This window comes from Mytilus trossulus, chromosome 2 (genome assembly GCF_036588685.1).
Source record: "Mytilus trossulus isolate FHL-02 chromosome 2, PNRI_Mtr1.1.1.hap1, whole genome shotgun sequence".
Lineage (NCBI taxonomy): Eukaryota > Metazoa > Mollusca > Bivalvia > Mytilida > Mytilidae > Mytilus > Mytilus trossulus.
In genome coordinates, this window is record NC_086374.1 from 3,443,019 (window position 1) to 3,468,016 (window position 24,998).

The following is a 24,998-nucleotide window of genomic DNA, read 5'->3' on the forward strand; positions in this document are numbered from 1 at the left end:
GATAAAATTTGCTGTTTGTAATAGCATAAATTGTTTAAAATAATAAGGATGTTCTTATCCCAAGCATAAACAACAGCCGTTTTTGTTACAACCTTTTTCAACTTTTTAGCTTCAGTGCTGTACAACTTTGTACTTTTTTTCACTTATGATCCTTATATCTGGACGTCACTGGTGAGTCTTGTGTGGACGAGGCACGTTTTTGGCGTATTGAATTTTAATCCTGATGCTTTTTGTTATCTATTAATCATGTGTTTCTTTGTCTAATTAGTTCTCCTATTTATTTGTATTGCAGTCCTGTAATATTATGTTGTTTTTTCAATGTTACATTTAATATTTCCATTAAAGTGCGAGGTTTGGCATGGCACAAAATCAAGTTCAACCCACCATCTTTAAAAATGTCCTGTACCAAGTCAGGAAAATGGCCATTGTTATATCATAGTTCGTTTCTGTGTGTGTAACATTTTAACGTTGTGTTTCCGTTGTGTCGTTTTTTTTTCTCTCTTACATTTGAGTGTGAATTCACATTACTATAAGACGTGTCACGGTACTTTTCTATTCCAAATTCATGTATTTGGTTTCCATGTTATATTTGTTATTGTCATCGGATTTTGTCTAATGCTTAGTCCGTTTCTGTGTGATACATTTTCGTATTGTGTCGTTGTTCTCCTCTTATATTTAATACTTTTCCCTCAGTTTTAGTTTGTTACCCAATTTTGTTTTTTGTCATTAGATTTACGAGTTTTAAACAGCGGTATACTACTGGTGCCTTTATTTATCATTTGATTTTGCCATTTGATTAGGGACTTTCCGTTTTGAATTTTCCTGAGTTCAGTATTTTTGTGATTTTACTTCTTAATCAGAAATTTGTTATTAACAAGCATATTGTGCAATATTGTGAGAAAATATTCTACTGAAGATGAAGTGAAAGCCAAATCAAGCTTATATGGTATGAATACCAAAAGCCTAGGATCGTCTCAGGTTCCCCGAAAGGGAAAGAAAGTCATATTAGCATGAAGCAGCCGTCGTGCTGCTGATGTAATTTTAGATTCGGTCGGTAGTATACGTTCAGGGAAAAGAGGATGGGTTTGTCGTTATGACAATTGAACATACCCATCATCATCTATAAAACTAATAATCAGTTACGGTGAACCAACTTGTCGAGCGGATTAATTCAACTTCACCGTTTGGAACTTTTCGTTTCATAGCTTTTATCAAGGAAATCAAGATTTAAAATATACTCTGGAATATCGGTTTAATTTGAAGATCATGCTGGAATATGATTGCTGCTTGCTCATGATAGGAAATGCAATGTATTGAAATAGAAAAAATACTATCGGAAAGCTAAATATACCTCTAATCTCCAGGTTTGATTCTCAACCCACCCTAATTGTCAATTGACGACATGAGAGTTATCCTGTCAGTTTCATCATTCTTATATTAGATACCATGAATATTTACTATTTGCATTACCAAGATTGGAATATTCAAGATAATCCAGAGGTCTGAGTTGTTTTCTCTGATTTGTTTATGTAATGTCTAGTAGTTCTTATTTTAATTATCAGAAGTTTCTATATGCTTCTAGCATTTATTCATGAAGAAGACCTGCATTAATTCGATGCCTCATAAGGCAAGCATTATTCCTTAAATGAGAACAAACAATAAAAAATACAGTGCAATAAGATATGATATGCAATTTAAAAATGGTCACAGCAGTGAAATGGGTTATCAGTTTATTACCTCTAATCCATGGCAATATATCACTTGGAACTGATTTCAACCCCTCGGGATCTAAAATGAGCTGTAATACTGCAAATGATGTGCATCCAAATGCTGCCGCATATATATAAACAAAAGTGTCATCGACGAGTAAATCTACAGGTCTGAAAATTATTGCAAATGATTATGTCATTAGATTTAACTCATCAGACACAAAACCCTCACATTCTTAATATTGCTTATCTAAGTGTCTATCAATCGATTATATTTTTTAAAGATCTAAGGTAACAACAACAAATGGTAAAAACTAAATAGTCAGCTCCAACACAACCCTAGTTTATATATAAATATGCCATTGATATGCAAACAAAAATATACACTATAGAAAACATTAAGACAGGGGTAAACCGTTACAAATATGTCATTCAGATCTCGGACAGGGTATATAATGTGGATTCCCGGCTTTGGGTTTATATCCCCTTTCCATCAGCTAAGGAAGTATAAACTCTAAGCCGGGAACGTAACAGTATCCCTATTGGATACTACTACCTGAATAACATATATTACGGATTACCCCTGCCTTAAATTTTTTTTACAGTGTATATATATAGAATAACCATACATTTTCTCGAAATATCAATGTTATTTGCACAAGGCTTAGAAACAGGTAGAAAGCTAGGCTGTGTGTTGCATTTCTACCTGTTCCGAGCCGAGTACAAATAACAGATTGATATTTCGAGACAATGTATGGCTATTCTTTATATACTGCAACTCTTATAACTGTTCAAAATGAAGTATTTAGGGTAAAAACTGTCATTCTTTAATTGTGAGCGGACAACGTAAAATTGCCGCGAACCTGTATGTTTTATCGACGTCATAAATAAAACTCTACGGAAAACCATTGTTAACGTCATAAAAAAGTGCTACCTGTTTCTAAGCCTGATACAAATAACATTGATATTTCGAGACAATGTATGGTTATTCTATATATATTATTCTTTTATCAAATGATAAGAGCAAACAAACCCTAATACGGATAAATCAGCATGTACAGTACTATTGACGTTATTCTGTCGATATAAATTAGGAGTTAACATTGCTTTTCGAACATGGCCAAAACGGGGGACGATAAGGAAAATTGTCGATGTTTGTTTTAAGTAATTTACAAGCCTGTTGTGCGTAGTGTACAACAAGAATCATATCTAAACTTGTCTTTATAGTTCTGGGTGTGTATTGACTCCCCCTCCCATTTTCTGTAGAAGCTTTTTAATTGTCATCAGCTTTAGGCAAAATATACCAGTTGATACGCATCAACAGTCATCTGAAATGAGTTTATTTTCTGTTAATTCTTATATACTGTTTGTAAATTATAACGAATAAAGTCCTTGAATACAAATAACATTAATAAGGCATAATATTAAAGGTTACATACATGACAAACTTTGGTCGCCAATGTTTACCATCAAAATTGCAACAGCAGAGAATTAGTACAAAGCCTGCCTAAAATTAAATACAAATTTAAAACCAGATTTTGCCTTTAATTGTCTTGATTCAAGTAAACAAAATTCGCATTATTTCTTTAGTCATGTGACCGTGACGTCATCAACGTTTTTTTCATGGTTTTCTGCGGTTTAAGATGGAATTTAGAATTAAATTATAAGACAGATTCTAATGTTTTTTTGTCTTGTCAAAATAACATAAAAAATGTGGTGCACGCTGTCAAATAACCCGCTACGCGCGTTATTCAGTGTGCACCAATTTTTTTTATGTTATTTCTTCATAGACAGAAAAAATATTAAAGACATTCCTTAAATGGAAATTGCAATGTAGTTTAATCATAAATAAAATCGTTCCCATCTATTTTCGATTAGGATATTTATTTTTTCAGCATTACATCAAATGCCATAAATTGCTTACGAGAGAAGTATATTTTAATCATAATGCATTATCCGTCTAGTCATATTTAATAATAGGTGTCATATATCGTGATTTCTTTAATATAAGGTTGTTTCATACAGAGAAACACAATAAAGGGAGAGGTTTTTTTAGTAAATGTCGATCCCATTTATCTCTTAAAGTAGCACATGAAGGTATATTTGTAAGCACATATTTGAATTGACTAGATGAAAAAAGAAAACTCTCAAAAATACTGAACTCTGATAAAATTCCAAACAAAAATCACTAATCAAGTCATTTTAGAAAATAATTACCGCCAATCCATAGGCCCCATAATCCAGAGGGTTAACTACAGTGTCAGTACTGACTGTTGTACTGTTATCATTCCTACAAAACAGATAAACGAAATATGAGACTGTTCATCATATCGCAGCGCTATTCTAATAAGTGTTTCAACGTAAGACATTGAAAGTGTATTCAATGTTATTGCTAATGACTAATTATAAACACAGCCAATTATGAAATTTTCCTTTTTTTACACTTGAAAAGTCCTCTATGACACGGCAACCATGTTATTTCAGACGGGAAAACACAAATAGAGTATTTTAAAATAAAATTTTTAACCCTTTGTCATGGAAGAAAAAAAAACAATTTTGCATCTGTTTCGTTAAAATATTGAAATAAATATGATAGCACGTAACATTTTTTTGAAGTAATCATAGTTTTGACTACGTATTCTGCCTTTTATTACGCTATAGTGGTTCAGATGCTCAAGAATGGGATGAATATCCTGCTTAATAAATGGCACACATCCTATTGCATCTGTTAGTACACATTCGCTAATAAGTCTAAGGCCGTGTTCACACCAAACGCCGTGTACGGTAAACATGTTTACATTTGGTTTAATGTAATGTAAACTAGTTTCACATTAAATTTGTTCACATTTATACACCTTGTTTAGCTACCTGGACATGAGATTTGTTCACACTTGTAAACTATATGTCATTTAAATGTTCGGTGAAACTAACGTTTTAAATACCTAGTTTTGTGTACACTTAATCTACACAAGGCCTACATCGAGTATCGACTGCATGTAGACAAAACATGATTTACACTACATGTAAACATTAAGTTTTATCAATGCGAACATAATTTTGTTTAGTGTACGTGTGAGTTACATTTACACAACACCGAGTTTATGTCAATGTGAACACGGCCTAATTCAGTTGATCCCTTTGAGTTTGACTGACTGTCCTATTGGTATCTTTGGCCCTTCTTTTAAAGGACAAAAACGACATTGTTATTTCGACAATTATATATATAAACGGAATATATCCGTTGTCATTTATGAACAAATCTGCCATAAAGGACAACCAGCTCATTATGGCGTCCGTTAAATGTTTTGAAGCGATGCCTTCAACTTCACCACTTTAAAGTTTTGGTCTCATAGTTTCTATGTAAACAAAAACCTTTTTTCGTAGATATCACGATAGTATAAATGCACGCTCTGGAATATCGTATAAACTAGGGGATATTTACTCCATATTGGGGTGCTGCTGAAATGTTATTATGTAGACATATAAGTTTTACAATTGGGTAGCGGAAATGATCTTATTTGTTTTGTTCTCAACCAATCATTAATGTCAATTTCAATTTGAAAAATTAGATATAAGCAGAGTTAAGTTGTTAATTTCAGAGTCATTTGGTCTCCTACGTTTACTTATTTTCTATCTTAATTGGATGTAGTATCCTTAATTATAAATAAACTCATCTTAGAAACCAGGATTAAATTTATGTTCCCCAAACGCGCATCAATAAAGTTAAAAGGCAAAATAAAGAACTGAGTCGAAAAGTATCTAGGACATTAAATGCCAAAAGGTTTGAAAAAATATATCAAGGGGATATTTCGATGGGGTTGATGCTTTCTATATAATCAACAAATTTAAAGTTATCTAATTAACTACTCTGTATTCAAACATTATTCATAATATGGTTTAATTCAAAGTATCAAATGTCTTTAAGCAAATAAATCAATAAATTTAAAATTCTAACTTACATTTTTTTCTAGTCAGATACGATGATTTTTGTTTACACTTTCATATGTGATTGTAGTCAGATATCCTACATTTGAACTATCATCTACATGTATTAGTTTATCAGTATTTGTTTTATGATATACCGTGATTATTTTTGTGTCAGTCGTCTAATATGTACGTTATTGTTGATTAGGGGCATTAATTATATCCTTTTGTTTGTAACTTGTAAATTTATTTTATGTTGGGTCTTTTTCTATTCCAACAAGGCTTTCATGTGTTTGAAAGTTTTCCAAGTATTTTATTACGTATTCGCTTTTAGATACCCTTTTCGTCCATTTTTGCTAATAGAATCTATAGGGCCAGGGCTGTTTTGAAAGTCGGCAAAACCTGCAAATTGATATTTCATTATCTATACCCAACACAATTTAAGAATAATGTTTATTATTAAAATATCAAAACATACTTATCTACACATTATATTAAAATAAACTGTAACATAACAGGTTTATTCCTGGGGATCGTTTCAGGAACTTGGTTCATTGTACAGTTATGTTACAGTTTATTTTAATATTATGTGTAGATGTCGTTTGTTCAGGAAATTAATACGTGCTTCTCGTTTCTCTTTTTTTATATAGATTAGACCGTTGGTTTCCCGTTTGTATGGTTTTACACTAGTAATGTTTGGACCCTTTATAGCTTGTTGTTCGGTGTGAGCCAAGGCTCCATGTTGAAGGCCGTACATTGATCTATAATGGTTTACTTTTTTAAAACTGTTATTTGGATGGAGAGTTGTCTCATTGGCACTTATACAACATCTTCCTATCTCTATTTTTTCCCTAAGTTTAGCTTTTTGGAAACATGAACACTTGTGAGTGGATAGCTTTACACATAAATGATTCAGTCAATAAAATTTACCGGTATGCAAAATTATGAGAATTTGGTCGTATCTATGTCGTGAAGCTTAATTTAATATAGACTTGTCGACATATCTATTTACATGTTTTAAAATTCGGTTCATTTTACGTGTAAAAACTCTTCGTGTCTATGTCATGAATCTGAATTAGATAATCGACAAAATTAGTACATGTTTTTTAAGGTCGGTACATTTATGTTTTTTAAGGTCGGTACATTTATGTTTTTTAAGGTCGGTACATTTATGTTTTTTAATTTCCTTTTATTTTACATACTAGTCGACAAATTATGTTTATGTTTCTAAGGTGCCATCAAAATGAATAGGATATGAATGATTGAATGAACGAATGTACGAAAAAGGGAATCTTTATTTCCTCCATGTTAATGAAGTTTAAAAACAAGTAATGATTTTCACAATAAACAAAATATCATACATTTTGACATAAATTGCCAAAGAAAAAAAAATATATAAAAAAAACACCACATATTTAGATAAACACACTGTACACAGATTCTGGTACACTAAAAATAAGCACAATGTTTTTCAATCGATGACTATTCCAAATTGAAAATTAAACCTGTTTTCAAATTATAAATGTCTTAGGCCGTGTTCACATACTCACACGTAAACTAAACACAATTGCGTTTCCATTGATAAAACTCAATGTTTACATGTAGTTTAAATCATGTTTTACCTACACACAGTCGATAGTCAATGTAGGCCTTGTGTAGGTTAAGTGTACAAAAAACTAGGCATTTAGGACATAGTTTTATCGTGTATATATTTAAGGAGGAAACTATTTTTGAGTAAAATTTATCTATACTATTAAACGAGACCTCATTTTGGGTGTCGCTTCTCTTCTTTCCACAATTAATTGATCAACACGCCTCTGTGTCCTACAGGTACAGTGCAAACTGCCATTTGTCATCCATTCATATAATTATTCAGATTGATTTATTTTTGGAGAAAAACGAGAAAAAGGCATCCGGATATTGTCCCGTCATTGGACGAAATTTTAAGTCAGATTAGACTTCCGGTTTGCGTTTTTTGCTGTATACTTTGAACATACATATATAAAGAATAAAGTGTATTTTCGGAATTCTTTCTGCTATCTTTTTCAAGTTTACTATCCACGGCAGTCACAGAGTTTATTAAATAGAGAGGGTCTTTATAATATATCAATGACCACTATGGATCGATTAGTAAACTTATAATTGAAAGTGAATACACTATATTTATATAGTAATGAATGTTCATAATATACAGATAAGTGCTAACAATATTCATGTGAACTTTTGATACCTTTTCTCAAATTCTTCAGTCATTAAATCTTTTACATAATTCAATTTTAAGTCAGATTAAACTTCCGGTTTGCGTTTTTTTGTATACTTTGAACATACATATATAAAGAATAAAGTGTATTTTCAGAATTCTATCTGCTATCTTTGTCAAGTTTACTATCCACGGCAGTCACAGAGTTTATTAAATAGAGAGGGTCTGTATAATATATCAATGACCACTATGGATCGATTAGTAAACTTAGAATTGAAAGTAAATACACTATATTTATATAGTAATGAATGTTCATAATATACAGATAAGCGCTAAAAATATTCATGTGAACTTTTGATACCTTTTCTCAAATTCTTCAGTCATTAAATCTTTTACAAATTTCATTGATTACAAAAAAAGAAGATGTGGTATGATTGCCATGTTGAGACAACTCTCCACCAGAGACCAATATGACACAGATATTAACAATTATAGGTTACCGTACGTCCTTCAACAACGAGCAAAGCCCATACTGCATACTCAGCTTTAAAAGGCCCTGAACTGACACTGTAAAACAATTCAAACCAGAAAACTAGCGGGCTTATTTATGTACAAAAAATGAACGAAAAACAAATATGTAACACATAAACAAACAACAACCACTGAATTACAGGCTCCTTACTTGAATGTTCATAACATACTAAATGTATGTTCATATTGAAATTGATAGAAAACCAAAAAATGGGAATATTGGAAATAAAGGAGGAGGGAAAAAAAACCATTTCCTGTCCCCAATAACCTATGACTTATGATACTTTTGCTGAAATGATGATTTCGACTTGTCACCAAAATTTGTACTGAAAAAAATCAATATCTCACGCCCCCTCCCCCTCCACAAAAAATGAAGTAAATAGTTGCTGCCTAATTCATTTGAAAATGTCTTCCCGAATCGACTTGACGTACACAGAAATATTCGTCACTGGTCTTTACTCAAAAAACGATTCACGCATAAATGCATGACTAAAAAAAGTGTGAGGTAAATGATATGTTTGTCTAGTATCTCAGTTCCGTTAAATAACACGTAAAATAAATAAAAAAAAACGTTAACCTATTCCTTTACCAAATACTTCTTGGAAAAGAAATACCATTTGAAACGAACAGAAAAAATGAAAATGTAGTGATCCCTAATAACGCAATCCTTTTTTTCGGCTGTAAGCACGCTGTTGCAGCTAACGTTTTCTAATGCGTTATCGAGACATCTCTAGTATATTCAAACTACTGCAAATTATAAAAATGGCTTTCATAAAGTAACCACCACTTAACTTAAAAAAAGGGGGAGGGTTATTTTTATTTTATCTGAGTCAGATTTTTTTTCGCGCGTACGTTTTTATTCCTTTTTTTTCCGACGCTGGTGATCAAATACTTTTTTTTCAATATTTAACACTATTATAAAATTAACGGTACCAATTTTCTTGCACCAGATGCGCATATAATGTATGGGGAAACTCTTGATTCAGAATATTTTTTTCTATCATCTGTATGACCATTTTTTTTTTATCAAATTGGGGATCGGAATATTTCCATTCCCATCCCCCACCCCCCTTTTGAAGTCAAATGGTTGTTCCCTTACCGCTAGAAAAATTTTCCAAAATTTTTTAATTCAGTTCTACGTAATGAACATTTAAATGACATATAGTTTACAAGTGGGAACAAATCTTATGTACAGGTAGCTAAACAAGGTGTATAGATGTGAACAAATGTAATGTGAAACCAGTGTACACTACAATAAACTAATTGTAAACATGTTTACTCTACACGGCGTTTGGTGTGAACACGGCCTAAATGTTTTAAACATGGGGTAAACATGTTGCTATGTAAAACATCATTCTAGACCAAACTAAAGGATATAGATCTGATACTGTATCATCAAAAGATCCTAATAGTTCTTCAAGAAAATTACCGTCTTCTAAATTGAAAACGTCAATTGACTTTTGAATGGGAAATTCATCCACAATGTTATAGAACATAACATTTCTTTTTGTTAATAGAACATGACACTCTATTATAAGATGTTTAACGATATCAAAAGACTGTTTGTTACAAAGAATACATTTAGATTTTTAATGGCTGCCGAACCTAAAGCCAAAAGTACTAACAGTCCGAGTTTTGCATGGGTATATACAACTGTCAACCTAATTAATCTATGTTCATAGAGGGTAGGGTGAATTTTGGAATACCGTATGAGTTCATTTCATTTTTTTAAATTTCATATTACCTTTCCATAAACTGACGGACAATTTTCGACCACAGCACTTTTTCTGGTATGTAATTTTTGAAAAATTTGAAGGAAAGAAAATAGATCGTATAATAAAGTTAGATGTTAATCATTTATAATTGCCCCCCCCCCCCATACCCCGGCAAATAAGACTGAAAATGCGGGTTCCCTTTGTGTTGCTTTCCTCGGGAAAAATAAAAAGGGTATACATATTATTTGGTAAAATGAAACAATTTACGAAAAACAAATATGACATAAATACATCAACAACACCCACTGAATTACTTGTTCCCTATTTGGTACGGACACATGCAGAATGCAGCGGTATAATACATGATTGTAAGCGCCCAACCCTCTCTAAAGAACAAACTGTAAAAACAAATTGCAGTTGGCTTAATTCAATAGACCGATTATTGGCCCAAAACAACTATCGTAAAAACAATAAACACAAAGAAAAAAGAGTGATCGCACTTACTGAAAGCTTATACAAAGCAAAGTACATATTCTCCAAAATGATGATTGATTGTTGAAATTGTGGTTAAAATGGTTTTTGTTTTAAATCAATAAAATTTAAAACATAAAAAATACAACAAGTACAAAATATTAATACAAGGGTAAAAAAATGCAAACAACACAATTGAACCATATTGCGTCCGAAGTGTACCTTAGTTATTATCTGCACTAAGAACACCAGAAGTTAAAAAATAAGAAGTAAGGATGCATAAGCCCTGTTACGTAAAAATTCATGCGACCAAAAGATATATAAAAGCACGAACACAAATCAAGGTAAATAAAGATACGCAACTTATTCACATAGAACATATAACGTAAGATTATTTTGCATTATTTGTATAAAAAAAACTATTAGGTCTTTGAACTTTTCGATGAACTTTGAAAGAAAATGAAATATACATTATTTGACCAAACCATGGCTCATTAATTATTTGCACCGACATCGTTGACGACTTACAATGTTTGGGTTAGTTTTTTGTGCGATCTGGACTTTTTTCTTAATGAAAAAATAATCATGTATAACTATAAAGGATTCTCTTCAAAATAAAGTAGCAAAAATAACTCTGTTAAAAATGCATTGATAGATTGCAGGTACTTAAACCAATGACTTAGTTAGTAAAAAAACTCATCATATATACCAGGATTAAACTTTTGTATTTGCGTCAGACACGCGTTTGGTCTACAAAAGGACTCATCAATGATGCTCGAATACAAAAAAAAAAAATATGAAAAAAGCCTAATAAAGCACGAAGTTGAGGAGCATTGAGGGCCAAAATTTCTAAACGTTTTGTCAAATACAGCTCAAAGATTTTTTGTTTTCTTATTTGAGAACAGGTTTTCCTCAAATGAATTTTGTCTACCAATAATGAAACTGAACTTGAATATCGAATATTACCTACACATAAAGGTCTCTAAATAATATGTCTCTAAAACATTTTGAGAATTAAATCAAACCAGCTGTATTCCCCTTGTTTTGCCAAATTACATAATTTATAGATATTTTATGAACCTTAGCTATATTAATCGTTATCATTAGATATCTCAATCGAATTTCAAAAACTAGGGATGAACAAACATGATAATGAATTTATATTCTTTAAATTTAAATACTTCTTTAAAATTTGTTCTGAAGCGCGCGGCGGCATTCAGATAAAAATAAACATGGAAAATAGAGGCTAAACTAAAATCTGCCATTTCGCTTATGCCTTTTTGAATTTTACATTGTTAAATTTTCCTTCGTTTCTCAGTGGTAGGTATGCACCTGATAAAGTTTTTGTTTTAAAATACTATTTCGTGGTCATAGTTTAAACATATTTAATTTATGAAAAACAAAATGAATTATTCATCAGTATTTTGTGTCCGCTTGGAATTGCATTACATGACAATACAATATTAAAATGAGAACGCAATTATCAAAAATCAACAATGCTTTACTAGATTAGATATTGCAAACAAATGACAAAAATATCACTTTAAAATCAAAGAGAGGCTAAGATACTAGAGGGACGCTAAAACTCGTAAGTCAAAAACGTACTGACGACGACATTGCAAAAAAAGAAGAAAAAGAAAAAAAAAAAAACCAAACAAACAAACAAACAAACAAACAAACAGACAGACAGACAGACAGACAGACAGACAGACAGACAGACAGACAGACAGACAGACAATAGTACACAAAACATAACATAGAAAACTAAGGACTGAGCAACACGAACTTTACCAAAAAGACAAGGCTCAAGTTAGCACTTACTTGATAGCAGCCACTACGCTAGCAGCCAGTTTTTGAATATGTCACCATAAATTACAGGTGTATCATTGTTACATTGGTAAAGATTTAGTTGTTCCACCAACAAAGTATAGTTCCATATGACAAGACTTTTCTTCTTAGGATTATGAATATATTCGTACGAAAGTTTAAATATGTAGACGTTTTGTTATACAAGAGGTTCAAAAAACCAATTGTCCAAACCTAACATTCCATTAAAAGTTCATAGTGAACCATATATAAGATTATTCATCAAATTTGATCATGTCCGTATTTAAATGAGAGTAAAAAGGAAATGGTATACATTCTCAATATTGCACCCACACATACAAAATATAGGTCAGAAATGATATTTTCTTTGTGATTACATGCATAAATCCCTGAGGCTTAATCGATACCACTTCTGTTTGATTGATAATGTCCCTCGAGAAATCAACACTTTACGTCATGTTTTATTTAATAATTTTGGTTATTAATCAACGTTTTCAAAAACTTAAGGAGGTTCGCTTCTCTTATTTTTGCTTTTCTTTACAAATATTCGAAATCCTTTAGGTTTATCCAAATAGTGTCATTAATAAATTGTCTCCGCTAGCCCTGCTTTTCTTTTACTAATCTATTACATATAGTTCAAAAATCCATATTTGAAATTACTTTAAAAACTATTCTTTCTTTTTTTTCAGGATAGGGTTGCTAATGCAAAATGAATGAAAAGTTAAGAAAAACATTATTTTTCATTGGCTTATCTCTCGAAAATAAGGTCACGGACCGATATACGTTTGTTCAACTCATTTTTTTAAGTATACTTTCAATTTCTAACAGACTTATAAATAGCTTAGTTTTGTTTAAAGATCTGTAAACAGAGTAGTGAACATCCTTAATAATAATTCCAAAATGCCAATTTCAACTTAAATGTGTTCATGCACTTCACACTTTTCTTGTACCTATATTGCTGTATTTTGGACGTAAAAAGACGTCTTAGTTGTCAAATATTGATTGATTGATTATTGTTTGCTTTACGCCGCATTAGCACAAAAAGGCGAGAGCGAATTCGAATATTTTTACAATTTTTTTAAAAATCAGACAAAAGGTCCTTCAATAAACTAAAATTCTAGACTTAAGGAAATTGATTATTTACAGGTGAAAAACAACACTAAGATAACGTGATAAGAATTAAAATTGTTTTAAATTTATACAACATTTTTATATTTTATAATACATTCCAACTTCAAAAAAAATTAAGCATTATTAGACCATTATTAAATAAATCATACATATAATGGACTTAGAAATGAAATAAAATAGATAATTATTCATAACATTAGGTGACAGTAAATCCTTTACAATCAACATGAAACACTTTTCAATTTACAATATTTTGAATACATATAACACAAGTAATATGAAAGAAAAATATTACATGCTCAATTTGATATTGAGTATGTTTGTATTAAAGACAAATTTTATGTATTTACAACAAAAAGACTAAAAGTATTATCTATTTACTGGCATCATTGTCTATTCACTGGCATCATACACCTTATCGCTAATCCCGGCTGAACCGGCCGCTTGAACTTTTGACGCATGCAACAATCACTTTTCCATTGTGGCGTCATATATTTTGTTTTCTGATGTTAAAATTTTACCGGAACCTGTGTGATATACAGTAATGGCGGACAAATAGCGATAAGGTGTATTGCATTATTGTGTTGTTTGGTGAATCATTATCAGTTTAGAGTATAGCAGATGGAAAATATTTAAATCTACGCCAACACTATCAACCGTCGGTACAGTTAGGTATGTTATGAGTTTCAGATGGATCTAAAAAATAAAACAAAGATGTATAAATGATAAATGAGTTATGTTGACGCCTTGTCTATTTCTTCATTCAGTTGCTCTTTGCTAATTAAGAATATTGAAAAGATTACACAGATGATAATCGATAATGGTGTAAAATAAGAAAATGCATATGTTATGGTGACGAGAACACACGCAACTTTGTGCAAGTGATGTTTATGAACTATTTTTGTTGCTCAATTAAATACATATTTGGTGACAATTATAACTCGGTTGGTAGGATTCGAAGAAAGGTTGACGAAATTGTTAAACAACAGTTTGAACATTTCGGTAGATGTCGGTGTTACAAACTTTCCGTGGTGGTCGAAGATATCCTAATTAAAAGAAGCTAGCTTATCCGCTAACTCATGAAGTTATAGTATAGGGATATCTCCCATAAGGGCTGCCCCATAGGAATAAATGAACAAGGCGGCAAGAAGAGGAGAATGTATGGTTCCAGTTGGACTGCCAAGAAATCTAACATCCTGATAGTTAGTTTCGTGATATTTTTTTCCTTTGAATGGTAGTGTTTTGTTTGAAGTATGATTGATCTCTTCCCAAGACAAAATATTTGTATCTGAGTTCTTGGTTATTCTCTTAAGGGCATACGATACAGTTTTGAACCACATTTAATTTAAATTTAATAAAAAAATCATGAAGGCTATGTTTTACCTGATTAAATCAAATATGTAATAAAAAATATATATGCTTGTGATACATTTTGAGGAAATTGAGATTCAAATTTCGGATATGTCCTCAAAATACGGATGTGTTGCCGTATTTTTCCTGTCGATAGAAATACATAACTTTCTTGTTTTTAAAAGATCAACGAGATCTGTTTTTGTTAAATCATTTGTAATTTGTGTGTTATATAAATATTGCATAAATTTGTACATTTGATTTTTACAAATAACTGAAATTTATCAAATGATTGTGAATGTAGGAAAAAAATGTATTTTTTTTCTGTATATTAATCAAATTAAAAAAAATGCACTATTTACGTTTTCATGAAAATTAGTACACGTCATCGTCTTACATAATCAAACCAAATGGAATTTTAAATGAGAGGGGTCCATGAACTCGTTTTCAAGTTATATCAGTTTGAATGATAAAAATCAGCCGAAAACTGCTACTTTTCCCGATATGTCACAGTTTGAAGTTGCGAAAATAACAATTTACGTTAGCAACGCGAATACCTCCCCTGTAACTGTAATGTATGCCCTTAAATGAAGCATTAGTATATCTTTAGATTAAATGATTTAAATGTGTTTTCAAGGTGTCAATGAACCATGAAATCGAGGACAATAATAATGGGCCTCAATGTATGAAGCATCCAGGTATCATTTTATCTGAAATAAAAGCTTTTCACAAATAGCATGTACTACCGTAGCCGTATTTGGCACAACTTTTTGAATTGGTGGTTCCTCAATGCTCTTTAAATTTATACCTGTTTCGCTGTCTAACTATTATGATCTTAGCGTTACTGATGAGGCTTTTGTAGACGAAACACGCGTCTGTCGTATCGAGTTATAAACTTGGTACTTTTGATAACTATTAACACCACTGGGTCGATGCCATTACTGGCGGACGTTTTGTCTACTAGTGTATCACCAGCCTTGTAGTCAGCACCTCGTTATTGACAAGAATAGCAACTATGTGTTAATTTTTATAATATTACTGTTTGCAAAAGTATGAATTATTCGAAATACTTAGGATTTTTTTAACCCAGGCTTAAATTAACTGAGCAATATTTGACACAACTGTTTGGAATTTTTGGTCATCAATGGTCTTTAACTGTTTACCTGTTTGGCTTTCTAACTGTTTTGATATGAGCGTAACTGACGAGTCTTTTGTGGACGAAATACTCGTCAGACGTATCCAATCGGAAACCTGGTACCTTTGATTATTATTTTGACTATTAACACCACTGAGTGGATGCCATTGATGTAAGACGTTTCGTCCCCGGGGGTATCACCACCCCAGTATTCAGCACTTTGTCGTTGACATGAATATCAACTATATGGTCATTTTTATAAATTAACTGTTAACAAAAGTATAAATTATTCGCGGTGCTTAGATTTTCTGATCCCAGACATAGATTACCTTAGCCGTATTTGAAATTTTTGTTCCTCTATGCTCTTCAACAACAAATGTAAGTTTTTAACGACCTTGACTAGTGCTCTTCAACTAGTACCTGTTTGGTTTTTTTTTTAAATTTGGACACAAATGAACTATTATTATAGGAACATTAAATCATTAAGAATTCTAACAAAGTTAAAAAAGATACACAACAAAATGTCTTTATCTATTTTATATAAAAATATGTTTATTTGTCCGTATAATTGTAATTTACCTTTGGGAATTTTACAGATGAAAATGGTATTGTTTTGTGAAATATGACACTTCGCATCATTATTCTTCGCATCATATTTTTTACTGCAATTTTTAGTTTTTAACATACTGGTACTCAATTGTTCTTCACAAATCCTGTTTGGTTTATGTTGACAATAATGACCGCTGAATCCTGCATATTAGACAAAAACAAAAACCTTAGAATGTTTTTTCTCTCTTGAAAGCAACTTTTGACTCGTTTTATTGTTTCGTCGTAAAATCTTCTCAATATCAGTACTCTTATCAGTGTCATGAACACATATTAAAATAAAATGTGGATTGAGTAAACACATAATAATTGAGCAAATTTTCGAAATCTCCGCTCTGAACATTCACACCCAGGATTTTATTGACATGATTACACAGACCATGGTAAAAGTAAGTTATCTGACAGTTACATTGACTTCAATTATACTATTTTGTACACCACCAATGCATTCCTTTTTACAAAAAAAAAAAATACATGGCAATATATGTTTCGCTATTGGACTCAATCTGAAAGACATTAAGTTTTAAGTAGAATTTACACAGAACTTAATCAAAGACAAAAAGTCGAATCTTTGTTGCAACAAAACATCGAAATGCTCTCGCGATATATGAACTATTTGCTTTCATAGAAGACAATAACATTTTGACCAAAGTTTTTTATTTAAAGTCTGGACAAATAAACGGACGGGCGGATTTAAGCAGGCAGAATACCTGCTATCCCTTTGGCGACGTACAGTTTCTAGTTTTTTTTAAATACTCAATATCATGTTTATTTCATTTAGGACAACAAACTCATTGAAAGTATGAAGTATATTGGAGGTACTTGTAAATTGTTGACTCAAATTGCTACTATTTATACTGTATTATAGATATTTAGTGTATATATATACCTTTAGGACAAGAGCATATTATATCTTTTGCGGTTGCTCGTTTAGGTGAAACTTTAGAACTACAATTGCCTCCATTTCGACATGGACAATAATCACCTTTACACTTATCATCTGTGAGAAATAAAAAGTACAATGTGTTATTTTCAGTCACATTTTATTTGTTTATGGGGCAATATGACTTTATATTTTATTTTATGAATACCAGCAATAGCAGTTAACCCTCGATTCTATAGTCATTATTCGATAAAGCAAAAAAAAAAAAAACAATCTGGGTAACTAAAATCACATTAACATTCGAAACACTGAAGTGCAACAAAAACAAACGCAAACATATACAGAAATGGTTTATTTGATAAACAACTTCAATATTTCTGACTTGGTTCAAGACATTTAAAAAAAAATGGTGAGTTATACCTTGATTTTTGGCTAGTCAAACCTCCTACTTATATGGTAATGATTACTAAACGGTAAAATGACATCACTATTTGACATGAATGGTAAAGAAAACAGCAAGAACACTCATCACATAGAAAAACACAAATATTTAATATAAAAGTACATTGCACCAGCAAAATAACAACAGGCACCTCTTATAAATTTACAACAGCCCACCAGGACACCACAAATGAAATATTATCTGCCTATCACATGAATTGATAAACGTCACAAACAATGACGTATTTTTGTTTAATTTATACTATCACATGTAAATGTTTAAAAACAAAATACAATTGGTGTATTTATAAACTTACAAGAATATCAAATTGTAATTGATGTTGCTATCGTGTTATTTTATGTATTTTCTAACTTAGACAGGAATATTAAATGACATTTTTTGTTTATGTAATATATACGTGTTTCTCGTTTCTCGTTTTGTTTATATAGATTAGACCGTTGGTTTTCCCGTTTGAATGGTTTTACACTAGTAATTTTGGGGCCCTTTATAGCTTGTTGTTCGGTGTGAGCCAAGGCTCCGTGTTGAAGGCCGTACTTTAACCTATAATGGTTTACTTTTTAAATTGTTATTTGGATGGAGAGTTGTCTCATTGGCACTCACACCACATCTTCCTATATCTATTGTGTTTGTAATGATGTTATCATTTGTATATTCTAACCATGTTAGTTTTTCTTATACATCAAAACTGTGTATATATCATTATTGTTATCTAATTCTTCTTCATCTTATCCATTTCTGCACTCATTGTATGAAAAAAATCAATGTGTAGTTTATTTGATCTCAGTTCTTTATTGGTTAAAATCCCATCATAACGTCGAATTTTCTTGCTTTCCTCTATATTTCATATTGTGACGGCATGAAAAAAAGCGACCATGCCTGCCTGATGATCTCACATAGGAAGATCACATCTTTTTTTCAGATCATTCGAAAAGGAGGATTTAATTTGCCTGCATATTGTTTGCAATTCATCTGAGAAACAGATTCCACCACCAAACCTCGTATAATACAATATTTATCCACTCTCGACGGTTAAATCTTTAATATTTAAAAACGCTCGACGAACCTCACGTTTAAAATTTGAAAATTTGTAATAATACCACATAGTCAGCTATAAAAGACCACAAAATTACAATGTAAAAACATTTATACGATAATTAGCCGAAAGCTGAAATCCTGCATCCAAAGGTGGTCATCAGCTGGCCCCTGAATAAAATTGTGTACTAGTTAGGTGAAAATGGACGTTACACTAAACTCCTAAACATATTGCAGCTGGCGGTGCCGAGTATGTCGGTGGTCTAGAGACAGCTCCTTTTTAAACGCCGTTTTAATTTAGCCATTGTTAACGTCACCACATATTTTGTTAAGGTGGAACAGCGTATTAATGAAAATTGATAGATTGTTTTTAACAATTTGTTAAAATGAAGTTTTATCATACTTTTTCAAAAATAAATGCTATAAAAGCTATAAATGTTGATAGTGATAATTTTAAAAATGTTTCGATGATGTTATATTGACATTTTATCTCATTCAGGAATGCGAAAAATGATCATACATTCATGCAGTGTTGGCAGTAGTAGATGATGGTGTGTTTTTATTTAGTTTTATTGTATTGTAAACTCGAATTTCTACGTATTCTTACATTCCATCTTCGCCGGTCTATCGCTGTTATTATCTGGACAGTGAAGAACCTCATCACAAAAGCATATGATTGGTAAAATCATTCTACAGTCTTCACAACAATCTTTACAACTGTGCGGAGCTGAAATATGCAAATATTTTTTTCTTCCAAAAAACATGCATCTGAGTTATTCATTCAAATAACATTTGTATTTAAGACAATTGTGAACAACGACATTGATTCAAACACAATTTATATTATATCAACATTTTTAAAACTTTTTTAGCGATAGCAAATTGTTGGTGGATGAAATTTTCAACAAATCATCCGAATGATCAGTCATTTATACATAAATAAATCTGCAAGTCAAGTCATAAACAATTGTGGTAAATTCTTTATTGTTCAGATTTCGCTTACAGTACATTAACATCATTAGTCTGTTATCAAACACAATTAACAACATAAACAATTATTGCAATCGTTTTGCAATTTTAAAAAAACAACACATTTTTCCCTTCAAGTTTGTTTTAAATGGTGAAAACTAACATGTATCAATGCATACTATTGTTTTTGTTTGTACAAATATTAAAATCAAATATGCCGGTTCATTTTTGAAGCTAAATTGCAATATACAATGGCTTGTTGAACCAAATCAATTGATATGGGCAGCAACCGATAGTTAATAGATAAATACTACATAATTATAAGCAGTCGTTTCGATTATACGACAAGGCAGATCCAAATGAAAACTTTTGCAAGCGATCTTTCAACGGCTTCTTACGAAGCCAAATGTGCTCAAAGGTTAAAATAAAATAAAAGTAACAAAACCGTGAATAGCAACATTCCTCTTAAATTTATATTCATTATTAGTAAATTATTATCGTGTTGCTTAACGTTATTATTTCGCTAAATACACTATCGTCGTGTTAACAATTATAGGTTCCATAACGAGTGATAATTAAATATCGCTTGGTATTAATTCGAGTTATTTAAAGGTATGGTCTTTGTTCATTTTTGAAGGCCGTACGGTGACCTATAGTTGTTAATTTCTGTGTCATTTTGGTCTCTTGTGGAGAGTTGTCTCATTGGCAATCATACCAAATCTTTATATATATAATCCGGATCTGGTGTACAAAAAAGATATTGACACCTTATGTTTGTGGCATTACATGGAAAATGTTGTTTGTACTGTTTTTAGACCCTTCTACAATGAAACTTGTTTTACATGCACACGTATAAAAATTGCAGTTTTTATCCAAAGCAATCATAGGTTTGAACGTAGTTTTCAATTTAGACTTGTATATATATATCTATATAAACGAGTCTAAATTGAAAACTACGTTCAAACCTATAATTGCGTTGGATAAAAACCGCAATTTTTTCGAGAAACTAAGAAGACTACATGAGGAACTTACATTTATTGCATGTATCATTCACTTCTTGGCTACCTAAAAATTAACTGGATTATATACTTTAAATTATTAATAGAATAAAATCATTCATACATTTTTTGCTCACCTGGCCCGAAGGGCCAAGTGAGCTATTTTCATCACTTTGCTTCCGGCGTCTGTCGTCGTCGTCGTCCGTCGTCGTTAACTTTTACAAAAATCTTCTGCTCTAAAACTACTGGGCCAAATTTAACAAAACTTGGCCACAATCATCATTGGGGTATCTAGTTTAAAAACTGTGTCCGGCGACCCGGTCAACCATCCAAGATGGCCGCCATGGCTAAACATAGAACATAGGGGTAAAATGCAGTTTTTGGCTTATAACTCAAAAACCAAAGCATTAAGAGCAAATCTGACAGGGGTTACATTTTTTATCAATTCAAGATCTATCTGCCCAGAAAAGTTCAGATGAATCGAACAACCTGTTGTTGGGTTGCTGCCTCTGAATTGGTAATTTAGCTGTTTTTGGTTATTATCTTGAATAATATTAAAGATAGAGATAAACAGCAATACTGTTCAGCAAAGTAAGATTTACAAATAAGTCAACACGACCAATATGGTCAGTTGATCCCTTTAGGAGTTATTGCCCTTTATAGTCAATTTTTAACCATTTTCTTAAATTTTTGTAGACTTTTAGAAAATATTTTCCACTGTAATTACTGGGCCAAGTTCATTATAGTTGGATAATTGTAACAACAAGAATGTTCAGTAAAGTAAGATCTACAAACACATCACCATCATCATAACACAATTTTGTTATGAATTTATCTGTGTTCATTGTTTAATATGCACATAAACCAAGGTGAGCGACACAGGCTCTTGAGAGCCTCTATTTTTTTTTTATTTCAGTGTTTCTAATGAAAGGAAATCCGGAAAATATCTCCGAAAGCCATGCATGACATATAATTTGTAACTTCTACTATTGTTTATATATTGGTGTATTATGCAGTTTGAAGTGTTTTTTTTCTATTTCTAATGAAAACAATGCTCAATACATTAAATTTGATTTGAAAAGTAGTTTCAAACAGCACATATTGAAAACACTTTATTAATTCTACAAACTGTACTTACCAATTTTGCATGTGTCAATAAATGGATTGACATTCTTGTCACTCATATCTGCAATTTACAATTATGGAATTGTCTGTATATACATGTATGTAAACATTTCAAAACTGCAACAATAAAAGTGTATTCGGCCTATTAACATTATTTAAATCCGAAAAAGCCTGAATCGGTCTGCTTTTAAACCTTAACTGATAGTGTGCATTGTAGTTGCACGAGTTAGTACGATCAGAGGGTAATATTCAAGTTGAATGATGGAAATAAATATACCCAATTGTGTAATATGAATGCATCGGATTCTCAGAAAATGAAACCCTTACAGGGATATTTTTTTTAAAGTGCAAAGAATGTGTCTGCAGTTGGATGTTTCGTATTCGAGGGTACCATGGGACAGTAGACAACACTACTGAGATTTCTCAACCCAGTCACAGATAAATTTTGCCGTATTTGATACAAGTTTTCCGCTCTTGATGCATGCTATGGCAAACGAAAGTATAAATTATATATGACAAACAATGTGCGGTTTAAGCACTACTAAAAATATCACGAAGACGAAATGCGCGTCTTGCGTACAGAACTATTAGCCTTGTATCTATGGTGAGGTTTTATTTTCAATTAAAGGCTTATTACAAATATTTCAAATCATTCGTTGTATGTATACATATATTTACGTAAGTGTTAACTAACTAGATTTTGAACATTTGATATAATTATGACATTAAAACAAATTGATTTTGTTATCGTATTGCAGAAAAAGTTTAAAATGCATGACATATTTTTTGGGTCATTTTTTTCACTTGAAGAATTTAAAGTTTGTTGACTTGAATCACAGCATATATCTTTTTGATAAATGGTATTTTTATAAAAACACAATATTGGTAAAAAGAAAATAACAAAAATACCGAACTCCGAGGAAAAATCAAACGGAGAGTCACAAATTAAAAGGCAAAATCAAAAACTCAAAAACATCAAACAAATGATTAACGACTGTCATATTCCTGACTTGGTACAGACCTTTTTATATGGACGTTTAAACATTATGTGTGTGTTACAATATGGACAAGTCTCTTCCTTATCAGGTTAACACTAATGATACTGGAAAAGGAACAGGACTAATTTGAAATGTCAAGGTTTGTATTTTTTAAAACCATCAACTATCAAGAAGTATCTGTAATAATATTTTGAGTTTTTAACTGTTGGTAAAGTCATTTAATTTTTTTTTTAAATATTGTAAGAAAAAATGTGAGATTTTGAAATAAATGGTATATTCTACTAAAACTTTCTTACTTAAATCAAGATTACATATGACTCGTTTCATTATTTGGTTAATATTATTTGTTCTTTTTTTTTGTTGATTAAATTATAGAAATTACTTTTCATTTTAATATAAGATGTTACACAAGCAAAATACATTGTTGTTACTCTGATGGTTCGAAAACATAATAAAATTAAAAAGAAATAATTAAAGACTACTTTAAAAAAAAAATCCATTTAACAGAATATCACCAACTGAAATTTTCAGACGACAGACTATCGTAAAAAAAAAGGTTTTTGGAAGACTCGAGACGCAATAAATGTTTCTTCGCTGATTTACTTTGATAAATGATTTTTAAAATTGTGATTTTTCATAACCTTTTGGATATTAAGATTTTTTTTTTGACGTACTTCAATTTGATACATTAAATGATTTGGAATAAAAGATTGAAGTTATGATAACCCACTGTGTAATCACATTCAATCGACGTAATTAAAATGTTCTTATTTAAAATATTTAAATCCACATGACAAGGTTTTGTACGACAAAAGCAATCAAATGGAGATTACCCTATGCATTTTATATAGAGTATTCTTTGATACGATGGTCAATTCGTATGTTAGCATGCTGTTACATAAATTGTAAGCATTCGTATAGCTTATGAAATACTGGTTTCATGTGAAAAGTAAAATTCCTTCGTAATGGTACACTCTTTATCAGTTTATGTTACAGGAGAATTCAAAAAGTTGAAAAACGTGCATATAATGTACATCTCATGTTTTATATAGTTTAAGCCTATGTGAAAACTTCTTCTGTTTTGATTGTGAATAATTTGTTTTCTTAGTGTCTGAAATTGTTTTGTTATACAAAAACAGAAAGATATCGTTAATATTTTTTTTTTTGCCATGTTTCACCCAGTTGTGGTTCTTATTTTGTCAAATTCGACGCTTCTAATTAATGTGGTTATGTATGTTTACTATATCTAGTTTAAACCTTTATGCAAACCGTAAGCAAACTATATGATATAAAATGTATATAAAAGATAATACTGAAGTTTATAATACATACCGTGGAATAGACAAGATATAACACGATCTACAACGTAAAAAAATGTGCATTTCTTTTAAAATGAAGAATATACAAAAAAAAAATATGATGTTGTATGATTGCCACTGAGACAACTCTTCACTAGAGAACAAATGACACAGAAATTAACAACTATAGGTTGTCATATGGCCTTCAACAAAACGGCATAGTCAGCTATAAAAGGCCTCGAAATCTCAAAGGTAAAGCAATTCAAACGAGAAAACTGACCGCCTAATTGATGTACAAAAAAAACCCACTGTGTAACACAACAACGAAAAATAAAATCACAAACATATTGAAGTCCGAGGAAAATTCAAAAAGGAAAGTCCCTTTAATTGCAAAATCAAAAGCTCAATCGAATGGATAACAACTGTCATATTCCTGACTTGGTACAGGCATTTTCTTATGTATAAAATGGTAGGATTGAACCCGTTTTATATACTAACGACACCTAATGAATAACAGGATTCTGACTTGGGACAGGCACATACATACAAAATGTGGCGGGGTTTCACATATTGACGGGATCCCAACCATCTCCGAATTTGTATAGTGGTTTAAAAAGGCTTAACCCATAAGAT

General features: G+C 31.3%; 1 protein-coding gene across 4 annotated transcripts in view; it reads right to left on the reverse strand.

The window, feature by feature from the left end:
- Positions 1-13,857: 13,857 nt before the first annotated feature.
- Positions 13,858-24,998, reverse strand: part of LOC134704857 (uncharacterized) — a 111,134-nt gene continuing 99,993 nt past the window's right edge. For all 4 annotated transcript variants that reach the window (XM_063563639.1, XM_063563640.1, XM_063563638.1 and 1 more), the window contains 7 exons: positions 24,400-24,426; positions 22,083-22,130; positions 20,979-21,011; positions 19,585-19,704; positions 17,489-17,599; positions 16,573-16,743; positions 13,858-14,204 (listed from right to left, as the gene is read on the reverse strand). In XM_063563639.1, the coding sequence (XP_063419709.1) occupies positions 14,161-14,204; positions 16,573-16,743; positions 17,489-17,599; positions 19,585-19,704; positions 20,979-21,011; positions 22,083-22,130; positions 24,400-24,426 (554 nt within the window). In that variant the 3' untranslated portion in view covers positions 13,858-14,160. The remainder of the gene's footprint in view (positions 14,205-16,572; positions 16,744-17,488; positions 17,600-19,584; positions 19,705-20,978; positions 21,012-22,082; positions 22,131-24,399; positions 24,427-24,998) is intronic.